The sequence below is a fragment of the Panthera uncia genome, chromosome B1, assembly GCF_023721935.1.
Source record: "Panthera uncia isolate 11264 chromosome B1, Puncia_PCG_1.0, whole genome shotgun sequence".
NCBI lineage: Eukaryota > Metazoa > Chordata > Mammalia > Carnivora > Felidae > Panthera > Panthera uncia.
Window position 1 is genome coordinate 151,462,475 of NC_064811.1, and position 12,520 is coordinate 151,474,994.

The 12,520-nt window shown below is 38.5% G+C and overlaps 1 protein-coding gene across 7 annotated transcripts in view; it reads right to left on the reverse strand.

The window, feature by feature from the left end:
- HMBOX1 (homeobox containing 1) overlaps positions 1 to 12,520 on the reverse strand; it is a 204,606-nt gene that overhangs the window by 15,813 nt on the left and 176,273 nt on the right. For 2 of the 7 annotated variants that reach the window (XM_049632362.1, XM_049632364.1), the window contains exons 7-10: positions 3,210 to 3,292; positions 1,552 to 1,647; positions 316 to 410; positions 4 to 75 (exon numbers count right to left, since the gene is read on the reverse strand). In XM_049632362.1, coding sequence (XP_049488319.1) covers positions 4 to 75; positions 316 to 410; positions 1,552 to 1,647; positions 3,210 to 3,292 — 346 coding nt within the window. The remainder of the gene's footprint in view (positions 1 to 3; positions 76 to 315; positions 411 to 1,551; positions 1,648 to 3,209; positions 3,293 to 12,520) is intronic. The other 5 variants (XM_049632366.1, XM_049632365.1, XM_049632369.1 and 2 more) reach the window with 5 other exon arrangements.

Genomic DNA, 12,520 nt, shown 5'->3' on the forward strand with positions numbered 1-12,520 from the left:
TACCTTCTCTGCTTCTCTGCCTCCCTCTGAACTTCTTCCCTCCTCCTCCTCCCCATTGCGTACTTGCCAAGTATCCTGTTGTATGACAATAAATCCATGTGGGTGAATAACAGTTTCTTACAAATTTTACAGGACAACTGAATCTTATACCACATTCCTTTCAAATTACATGAAAATCTAACTACACACATGAGCAGAGTGGAGGGACATTAGATTGTCTCCTCTCTCCCACCCCGTACAAAACACACCCACAGAATTGAGTTGTCATACTATCCCACCCACTCTGTAACCAAGAACCTCTGCTCAGCTGCTCACCTGCTCTGAGTAGTCATTTCCGTCAACGTCATCACTGTTGGAATGGCCTCCTGGACTCTGTACATCTATCCCATGACTCTCCAGGATTGCTGCTTCTTCGAAAAAAGCAAATAGATCCCTAAATTATCTGTTACATTATTGTAATAGCCAAAACACTGAATTTATCTTTGTGCTGAGGAAATCAGAATGTAATTAAACAAGAACCTAGATTCCTCTACATTTTGATTCTTTTAAATTGCAGACAGGTAGAATTCAGCTGCACATAGGCCAGGAGAGGAACACAGTGGTCGTTCTGGAGCCCCTGCTGCCTCACATGCCACATCTGAGTGGTTGACTGTTACATACGTGCTTCATAAATACTTACCAACTAATTAAACAGCCCTCCTGTCTTGGGGTTCTATAAAGTGTTTGAGAATTGTATTGATGGGGAGTAAGTTTAGAACTGAAACACAATTTTAGAAGCTGAAAACCAACCCCCCACCCCAATCTCATTAATTCATGTTTCTGAAATGTTCTTCTTAAAAATCTGTGTTTTGCTTAACAGAAACCCATGGGGGAGGGGAAGGAAAAAAAAAAAAAGAGGTTAGAGTGGGAGAGAGCCAAAGCATAAGAGACTCTTAAAAACTGAGAACAAGCTGAGGGTTGATGGGGGTAGGAGGGAGAGGAGGGTGGGTGATGGGTATTGAGGAAGGCACCTTTTGGGATGAGCACTGGGTGTTGTATGGAAACCAATTTGACAATAAACTTCATATATTGAAAATAAATAAATAAGTAAATAAATAAATAAATAAACAAACAAAATAAAAAATCTGTGTTTTGCTATGTTCCCTATTAAGACTCTTTCATTCCAGTTCTATTAATCGTACATTTCTTAATACCTAAGTCACAGCCCAGTAACAACAAAGAAGCTCAGGGTCTCACTCACTCTCTCAAGACCTTAACAAGCATCTTTACTATGAGGCACAGGAGTAATTGGTCAGGGGCCAGGTCTAATTCTAGATTCTAGAACATTAAGAACAATGCCATTATTAGTATAATACAAATACTGCAAGAAATACTAATTCTTAAAAACACAAAGAAAAACATAAGGACAATTCTTGTTAGGCTTAAAAGTAAGGATTGTTAAGACCTGCAGTTCTAAACTGCAGGTACTTTCAAAAAAAACCAAAAACCAAAAACCAAAAACTGATGTCTAGGACTGCTTCAAAAAAGAAAGCAGCCTCTCTGATACATTACCAATATTGGCTCTCCTCTTGATCTCCTTCCGTCTGTTAGCAAACCAATTATATACTTTCAGGGAGGTAACTCGTTCCAGATCTGACAGTTTTTTGCCTGTGAATGCATGCAATAAAATTCAGATAGTCTTCATCTGAGACTAGTTTTAAGGAATAATACTTTTTGAAAAGTTCTTTTGATTGCATTTATTGCCAGAACAACAGATACAGGGGGATTTTTTTTTTAGTAGTATGTATGCACTTAAATTATTACTGAATGAATAAACACTAAATACAGAAATAGCAACTAATAACAAAATATTTCAGAAAACCACACAATACTAAAGAAATTTCAATACTAAATACAAAATTAATAAATTCCACAAATTCAACTCTAGGGTTCAAAGGTCAGATGATAGCACATGGAGGCTTCATTCAATTAGCATCATTCTAGATGAGTGTGTTACTCTTCATCAAGTTTCCAGGTAGTTGAAGTTTACTTAAATCTTTAAAGCCTTATATAAACTAGTTTCCTGCTGTCTTAAGACAGAAGAATAATTATTGTCCATGTTTTCTTGACTCTGACCATCCATTATTATAACTATACTAGAACACATAGCACAATTCAGGTTGCATTTTAAATTTATTACCTTCTTTGCTGTCAAATGTGAATTCTTACAGATTAACACCATGCCTGCAAACAAGGGTCCACCTGTACCTTTTCCTCCTCCCCTGTCCTTTTCTGTCTACTAAGCTTTTAATCCACAGTGGGTGGAGAAGCCAGAAAAAAGGTTAAGGTGTTGATGACACAGGGTGAAGTGTTTTCCAGGAAGGCTCTGAGTTCCTGCACAGCGTCTGGGGTGGGACTGTGGCTGGTGTGAGGTTAGGGTATAGGTGTCACTGGAGATGTGTCTGTAGGGTCTAGATTGCTAGAAGTCAGGCTTCCGGGTAAGGGAGAATAAATTACAGTTTAATTATGATAAAATATTGACACTTTTGTATCTATAGCCTTTAGGCCATTCAAATTAACTGGCCAAATGAAGATCAATTGATCATCTTAACTGAGAACAGTTTCTGGTAACAAAAACCATAAAATGTGGAATAACATTTTAACACATGGAAAAAAAGTCTTGTATCTTTAAGTGGCTCCATTGACTTGCACGGGAACAACAGGACTTTAGAATGGAACTACCCTAAGTTTTTCCTAACGATGCAGAACTCATCCCAATGCAGGAAAGATTAACAAGCCAATTTTAATAAGAATTCATTCTTCAAACAGGAATACAGAATTATATAACACTGGCAAAATACATACATACATACATACATCTTTTCATTTACAAGACTTGCTTAAATATTCCAAACTTTAAAATTATTTTGGATTGATATAGTTATGCTCTATTTTTAAAGACATCTATCTAGTCTTTATCATTTCTAGGCCTCCTATCTTAAGCAGGGATACTCTCTTGCAACCTTCCATGTGAACACCTGATCTGGACCACCAGAACTACATCCCCGAGAAGTACCACCCGAACAGGACAGGGCAGTGACTGCACAGGAGGGTGGTGGGAATGGAACCTAGGGCACTCAGTTGCAATGAGTAAAAGAAGATTCTTGTCCCAGATGATGACGTGAGGCCGAGAGCTCCACCGCTGAGTTAAGTGGCAGCTGCCGCCTTACCTGGCTTCTGTATAACTGCATTGCAAGCATTTGCAATTTCTTCTCTCTTGGCTTCATCTGGGTATTGATTCTCATTGAAGTAACTGCAGGGGCAACCAATTAAGACACAAAGTTTGTACTTTAAGAAATGTGCTCTCATTAAAATGCTAACCCACTGAAAAATCACGTTCTTCTTTATGATGCGGCATTACAGCATCTAGTCCAGGCTGTCCAATGGAGCTTTCTGTGAGGATGGAAATGGTCTGTTCTTTACTATCCAATAGGGTAGCCACTACTCACATGTGGCCGCTGAGCAGCTGAAAGGAGGCTGATGTGACTGAGGAAGAGAATTTTTAATTTGATTTAATTTTAGCAAATTTAAATTTAAATTGCTAAATGTGACTAGTGGCTACTATATTAGTGCAGGCCTAGCTACTGCTTTGCCTCATTGAAAGATGTCCTTGATATAAAAGTTGCCTGTATACATACAGTTGGCTGAAATCATAGAGTTGTGTTACGGAGGTGCTGGTAACAGTAGGATCTTTTTGTGTGTGTCATATTAGTTGTAGTGGCAAAAATTTTAGATTACCAAATTGTGCAGAACAAATTACAGGACATCTATATTTATACACAGCTATTTAAAAATGACTAGGAAAAAATAAGAGCTCTATCCACTGACTTGGAGGGATGTTTACAACATTCCTAAGTGAGAAAAACAATCTGCAGAATAGTATGCATGGAAAATGCTATTATGGAATTTGAAAAAATCCTGTCTACGTGTACATAAATTTGCATGGATAAATGCTTAGAAGAGTACACATCAAGCTGTAAAAATCAATTACTTCATTGTGGGGGAAGGGGACTGGTGGTGGAGATTTAAATATTTTTGTCTTTTTTCATATGTTACAAAAGCACATATTACTTCTGTACGATAGTACTTAAAAGAAATTAGGTTTACTGAACTTCTCTTTAGCATTATCAGACCTGTGAGACTCTATGTGGGAAGAGAATGCTTACTAAATGCTACTTCTGTTGTCATCTATGATTTTAAGAAAGAAGATCTTCATACTTTGAATCCATCAACTTATGATCAGGAAATAATCCCTTGTCGAGGTGCTAAACCTCCCCTCTCTTCAGGGGCCTCCCTTCTCTTACAATGCAGCTTTTCCATTCCGTTCCCCTCTGGTAGATGTGCCATTCACCAGGAATAAACACAGGAGGCCGCAGACCCTTCTTGTGAGCCCCCAAACCCGACTTCTGACCCCACCTCCCATCCCCGCCATCTCCATGGAGTGCATCCTTTGCTGTGGTCCCGACACAGCTGCCAGGACTGGAAAGCCTTTCCTTTTTGAAAACAGTAAGTCCTAGAACTAGATCATACCAGTCCTGTCAACCATCTTCCACAGCGGTCTGCTTGATTCTGTGATTTAAGCATCTCATCCTACATGATTTTCTAGTGCTCATACCAAGTGACTGTCACCGTAACTACCCCACTCCCACACTCTCACTGGACCTTTACCTTTACTCCACTTGTGCGAAAACACTCTGAATTAGTTTCAGGAGCCGGCAGCACCGGCATCAACTGGGAGCTTGTTAGAAAGGTAGAATCCCAGACCCCACCTCAGACTGAATCAGAATCTGAATTTTAACAAGATCTCCAGGTGATTCGAATGCACATTAGTGTTTGAGAAGCACTGGATTAGCTTCTTCATTTAAAATTCAACGAAGACAACAAAAGCAGTTATTAAGTACCTAACACTGTATGTTTGCACTGTGGGTAAAAAGAATTAGATAGTTTATGACTTCAAGGAGTTTACAATCTACTGGAGGAAGACATGGAAATCAATATACTTGTGGCCAAATTCCATAGGCTGTCTGAAGGGAGTACTCCTGGCGCACAGATGAAAGTGTGCTCAGTGTGGTGTATGGGCACCCAGAAGGATGTGGCAGAGGAAGTGTGGTCTTGAGTTAGGTCTTGAAGATGGGCAGGAGTTTGCAAGGCAAAGAAGAGGAGGAAGGGTATTTAATGCAAGGGGAACAGCATGTGTACAAGCAAAAGGTAGATAAAAGCGTTGAGGATTGTGACCACAGAGAATTCAGAGTGGTTGGACTATGGGGTTCACAGGAAGAAATGAGGAGATATTAGCCTGGAAAAGTAGGATGGGGTCAGCTTGTGATGAGCCTTATTTGTTCTTGTCAGTAGTACAGACATCACTTTGAAATACAGGTTTCCAAGTCACATAGAGACATACTCCGATCTGTGTTTTAGAAAGATTACACATCTTCCAGATTCAATCTTCTGAATTCAACCTCCATCATCTTAATTCTGAAATTCTCCAATCAACTTTCTACTTACCTACTCCTCCTCTTCAAAATAATTTTTTCACCTTCTTAATACTCTCAAATCCTTTTTAAAAAATGTTTATTTTATTTTTGAGAGAGAGAGAGAGACAGAGTATGAGAAGGAGAGGGGCAGAGAGAGAGGGAGACACAGGATCTGAAGCAGGCTCCAGGCTCTGAACTGTAAGCACAGACCCGACACAGGGCTCAAACTCACAGACTGTGAGATCATGACCAGAGCTGAAGTCAGATGCTTAACCAACTGAGCCACCCAGGCGTCCCTCAAATCCTTTTTTTAATAAAGTTTTTATCTATTTATTTTGAGAGAGAGAGAGAATTGGAGAGAGGCTCCATGCCCATCGAGGAGCCTAATACAGGGGTGTGGGTGGAGTGATGTCACAAACTGTGAGAGTCGGACAAACCAAGAGTTGGATGTTCAACTGACTGAGCCATCCAGGTGTCCCTTGAATCCCTTTAAAAATGCTCCCCCCACCCAACTTAAAAAAATCTGTTTATCTATTCTTTTTCTGGCCTCACCTTTCATTTCTTAGCCTGAACTTCATGGTGAGCCAAATCAATAATATCCCTTGGGAGAAACTTAGATTATTTAGCTTTTCTGTCCTTCCACCATACCTGTCCAGCCAATCTCCTACCCTGCAGAAAGCACCTTCCACAAGTTTTCGTCCATCCTTCTCTCACGGTACCAAGTGTTCCTGGACAAAGTCATAAAATAGGGCCAGTTGGTTTCTTTATAAATCTGTGCTTTTCAACCTTAACTGGGCCCCTCATTTCTGATGGGAACTCATTCAGTCCTTGCTGTTTTTAATATTCCATCTTTCAGGCCCCACTTACCTGAAACCTTTTCACTCTTAAGTCCCAAGCCCTCAAACCCACCACTGTCATTCTTTTTACAGATGACCTTGCCTCCTCTTTTACCAAGATAGAGGTTATTTAATGAAGTTTGCTTAATGTTTTTAGCTTTTCAACTTCTAAACTTCTCGGAGTACTGCTCATTCATTTCTTTATCTCATGGTAGAGGAAGATGTGTTCTCTTCTTCAAGGTCTCCTTTTCCACTTGTATCTTTGATCTCTTCCTCCTTTCTTTCATTTGCTCAGCTTTCTCCTGTCTTTCTTGCACGCCCAACCTTTTTCCCTATATATATGCAATTACTCTATTTTGCTGATTTTATGATGTATGTTTATTATTATAATCTCTAAAGTCAGGTTATATCTTATAATTAGTGGTGTCTAAAAATAACTGGCAGTGGTTTTTTTTTGTCTCCCCTCACTGTACACAAAATAAAGGTGTGTCTTACAATCAACGCCTTCTCAGATTTGATGGAATATGGTTCAGACCTACAGGTTCTATTTCAGTAGCAGCTCTAGGGCCACTATACCTCATTATGGCAACTCTTCTTCCAAATTACTGCAAAGCCAGTGATTGACTCTATACCCCTATAATGTCTACTTAAGATTCCTAGTGCACATCTCTAGTCATGGCACTATTCTGTTAAAACTTTTTACAGATTTATTATAGAGGTGTTCAGAGCTCTACCCCAAACTACCTTAGCTTCTTTATCTGCTGCTACTACTATATATGCATGCTACAGTCTAGGAAAATGGAATAACCTTGTAAACTCCTAGTATCTCTGTGCCCTTCTCCTGCCAGTGTATTTGCTTTTTGCCTCCCCCCAGCCCAAATCTTGTCTTTCAGGATATAGGTCAGGTATTAGCTCTTGGCCAGTCAAAGGTAAATATCACTCCATGAATCCCAAAGCACTCCATCTGTCCCTCTCTTACATTTTTTCATCTCGTATTATAGTTATCACTGTATACATCTCTCCCCGACTACGTTGAAAGCCACTTGAGGTACAAGGCTGATTCATCCTTATATGCCCTCCTCACTGATGACAGCACTGACAAGTCAATAATGATGAACAAAGTAAAGTCACCCTCAACCCAGTGTAGGAGTTTCCAAAAGAAATAAATACCACTGTAAGTGAACTGGTGAAAATCAAGAGTTATAGAAGTATTGTAAGAGGGTCTCAAAGATACATATTAAAGAGATGATTATCTCTTGAGAGCAAGAATACTGGGATGAATGGAAGACAGGGAAATACTAGTGGTAATTAAGATTGGTTTTCACATTGTTTTATATACTTCTCAGCTGAATTTCTGAAATGAACATATGCTATTTTTATAAATTTTTAATAAAAGAACTTTGGGAAAACACTGAAACAATTAAACACTAGTTTAATGATTAATACTCCATAAACAATTTATGTTTGGAAAGTGTATTTAGATCAGCCAGGAAATATTAGGATTGTGACTACTATTCTAATGATTAGTAGAACAAAGCCACAGTATGTTTGGAAGCTAAGTTAGAATTTGCAGTTATTCATGGCATATGTGATTTAATGAGTTAAAAAGTCTTAAAAATCATTTTTACTGTGTATTTTTAGGATCTAATTATATAAAAGTAAGATGATCAGAGTAAAAATAAGTCAGTAACTTCTTCCAAATCAAAGAATGTAAGAACTCACTATAGTTTTAAATCTTTAAGCCTGACAATTAGTCATTTCTTCTCTGTTAAGGTCCTATTATTTTTATAATTAGAAATGTAGGACTACTGGGGCGCCTGGGTGGCGCAGTCGGTTAAGCGTCCGACTTCAGCCAGGTCACGATCTCGCGGTCCGTGAGTTCGAGCCCCGCGTCAGGCTCTGGGCTGATGGCTCGGAGCCTGGAGCCTGTTTCTGATTCTGTGTCTCCCTCTCTCTCTGCCCCTCCCCCGTTCATGCTCTGTCTCTCTCTGTCCCAAAAATAAATAAAAAACGTTGAAAAAAAATTAAAAAAAAAAAAAAAAGAAATGTAGGACTACTGAAAATATAAGTTTTCAGTAAAATGTACTACTACAGCTGGAAGTGTGTATGCCAGACTATGGAATACCACTTTCATCTTTTGCCTTTCTATAGTATTTCAATGTTTAAAAAATATGAATTCAAGACAGACAGTATAATCTAAACTGATAAAATATAGTTTAAGATACCCCATCGTAATTATATAAGTTTAAGATGTACTAATTAAAAATATTCATTACAAAGCTCTTAAATTTTTTTTTTTTGCAGTGGGAACAGATACACAATACCAACATAAAGTGGAAGCGGTTTTAGGAAAGACAAAGGTAGGCCAGGAAATAAAATATCCAACAAAAATGTATTACATGACTGTGAGTAAGGCCCTGTACTTGAGGAGTGAACGTAAGTTCAAATATAAGCCCTCATCTTTAGAACATGTGGTTCAGCTGAGGAGGAATATATAAAAAAAGTTAAATAGTAGAAGGAGTCAAAACAACAGTCAAAACAGTAACAGACAAACCAGAATACACCTAGCCGCTAAGAATATAAATGATGTGCTAAATAAATTCAGAATAGATTTCCCAACCCTGATCTGGGAAAGCTCACTGAATTGGGCAAGCTTTTGACGAAGGCACAGACTCCAGGCATTGGTGAGGAAAGGTCAAAGTTAACAGTACAGACAAAGATATAAAGGCATAAAACCCTGAAATGTGCTTGGAAAACAAGACAACTGGTAATGCAATCTGATTAGACTATAGGGGTTATTTACAGGGAGATCTTGGTTTGCCTGAGATAGGGCTGTTACCTTGAATGATTAACAAACTCACTTGCCCAAAGTATCCCACTTTAGACAACACGTGGTCACCCTGCAACCACATCACATTATTGACTTATCTGAATTTAGTGTCAAAATGCCCTAATATTTTTCATATGTGCTCTCTGAAAGAGGGCATGTTAATTGCTCAGAAAAAAAGGAAGCATCAAAGAAGATGGTTAACTATAGTTTCTATCCAGTTACTCAAAAGAGGAGCTATCTAAGCCCAAAGAATCTGCATGGCACATAACAGAAATTCAGTAAGCAACTGTTTGATTAATAGATGGTTGAATAAATAAATACATGAGGGAATACATGAATGAAAGAAAGAACAAAGATAAAAACAGAGAATAGTGGTTTCAGTTAAGGCTTTTTTTTTTTTTTCAGTTTTTTAAAGTTTATTTATTTTGAAAGAGAGTATGTGAGTGCTCAGAGAAGGGGCAGAGAGAGAGGGAGAGAGAGAGAGAATCCCATGCAGGCTCCGTTCAGTCAGTGGGAAGCCCAACAGAGGCCTCAAACTCATAAATCGTGAGATCACAACCTGAGCAGAAACCTAGAGTCCAATGCTTAACCCAGGCACCCCTTCACTTAAGGCTTTTAATGAAACCAAGAATATCTTTCAGGAGAAAGCCAACTGAGATCTCACCATATTATATATTTAGACTAAGATATAGTTGAATAAAGTTATATTAGTATAATGTTTATTTCTGACATATATATAACGAATAGATTATCAGCGAGGTTGGGAAATAGGCCTAATGACTTTAATTTTGGAAATAATCATTTAGGCACCCCCCCCCCCCAAAATGTTAAGTCCTCGTTTACCCCAGGCAATTGGCTAAATGGTGGCAAAGATAATCAGACCAGGGATGTGTGTATGTAATAAAACATATAAAATATTACAGAATGGACTACATTGGGGTGCCTGGGTGGCTCTTTATTTCGGCTCAGGTCATGATCTCACAGTTCATAAGTTTGAGCCCTGCATTGGGCTCCATGCTGACATGTGGAAACTGCTTGGGATTCTCTTTTTCCCTCTCTAGCTTATACATGGTCTCTTTCAAAATAAATAAGTAAACTTAAAAAAAAAAAAGAATGTACTATATTGGTGGTATAAATATAGTATATAGGAACAAAGAGGAATGAGCATTTGTGCAGGGTCTTAAAAAAAGAGCAGGGAGGGTGGGTAAAGTGAATTTATACAAGGCAGAGGTAACAACATATACAAAGAAAGGGAGTTATGAAAGAGCTTAGAATGTTCTGAGAATGTGGAGGAACATGGCTGGAATATATTGTACCTAAGGTGGGGTAGTTGGGGATCAAACTGAAAAAAAACACTGGGTCCAGGTTTTAATATGACAGAGTTTGCAGTAAACTTTTTAGGCAACTGGGAATGAAGGTTTTTACAGGGGTATTATATGGTCAGATTTATTTTTGTAGGGCAGTATCTCTGGTTATACTCGACACAGAAGCCAGTTAGTGTGGCAAAAGCTGAGGAGAGGGTCTGCAGTAGGCTCAGGCATGGAAAGAGAGAAGAAAGGTGAGATTCAAGAGACATTTCAACATGGGAATAACTCAAGACCTCCTGCATTTAGGAACCTCTATCCCCATACACAAAAAAGATAGCCTTAGGAATAGTCCACGCTATTTATCATTTACCTTCAAGCATTTTAACCTTTAGATTATGTCAAAGAAATAGATATTTCTACTGTTACCGAGTGGACAAATTATAGGAGAATTTGTCATATTAAAGTCTCTAAGACTCTGAAAGAGATCTGTTTCTACACTGGAACTCTGGAGTTCAAAACATACTTCTGTCCCAAGTAAGAATATTTTATAGTCCTAGACATTTTCCAAGACAAAAAAGGGAAAGAAATGTAAACAGAAATCTACAGGTAGTAATAAAAAAGTAATAAAATAAATCCTAAGGCACTACACTTTTATAGACAAAGGACATCGTCAGCTGAGTAATCAGTGAATATCTTCACAGAGAGAAATCAAATGATCGTTTTGCCAGACAATGACAGTAAAGAATTAAAATGAAAAGTGGCAAAATAATTTACATGAAATGAGAAACCATAAGCTAGTAACAAATGGAAATGTCCTTGAAGCACTTTCATTTCAATAACACTGAAGTCTATAAAAATTGCAGCCAGAAAATTCCTCCTTTTGTGTCTTGGTGAACATATAGAAAAGATGGGGAAGGACTCTTTAAGGGATAATGGCATGTAAATGAACTTTTTTCTCCCCCTATGCCTTTATGTGAACTATGTCTCCTGGAGAGATATTTAAACCTCGCTATTTTAGTAATTCAAAATAAGGTTTCAGGACCTTCAAACACTGCCCACTATCTATAACCCGGTGTGCATTTCTTCACTACTAAGTAAAATTACTGAGCAGTAGACAGGAAAGAGAATAACATGAAACTAAAGCACTTTGGAACCCAACTGTCCCATCTCCTACTTGAGTCATCTATGTGTTACATGATCTTTGGCAACAAAAAAATTCTACATTTTATTTTCGTTTGTTTTTAAACAACAGACTGAAGACCGAGATGAAATGGGAAAACCTCCAAGCGTAGCAGCTATCTTTTGTTGATCCATAAAGGCCTAAGGAACCCCCTTAGTTCACATTCACGTGCAAACCAGGATAGTGATATTCTATATTTTATCCAAAGATGTCAAAGTCCCTCTGATACTAATCAGACCTTAAAGTACCCCTGAGAAACAATCAGGGACCAGAGAAACACAAGAGTAGAGCTAGAAATTAGCTATGCATATGATTCTTCACTAGTTAATGTAGACTTCAGGACAATTAGGGACCTTGAAAGATTATGCACTGATCAACATACTCATTTGAGAAATGGAGACAATGACAAGCTTATAGATGACAAGCTCTCCCAAAAATTATAGAACTGGCAAGGATCAGAGCCAAGATTTTGTTCTCCTGAGCTCATGTTCTTTCTACTACTGCTTGCTAAGAACACTGCTGGGTGTAGTGAGCTGAATAGTGTCACCTAAAAATTCATGTTGGCCTAGAACCTAAGAAAGTGATCTTATTTGTTAATAGGGTCTTTGCAGATGTAATTATAGTAAGGCTCGAGATGAGCTCACACTAGGCCCTAAAACCACCAAGAGTGTCCTTGGAAGAGAATGAGAACACAGACACAGGGAAGACAAGTGTGGAAATGGGAAGCAGACACTGGGAGGATGAATGTGCAAGTCAAGGACCGTGGGCAACTGCTAGGAGGTAAAGAGAAGTGTGGAAGTGTTTCCCCCTCAGAGCCTCCAGGAGAAACCAACTCTGCTGGCACCCTGAGTTCA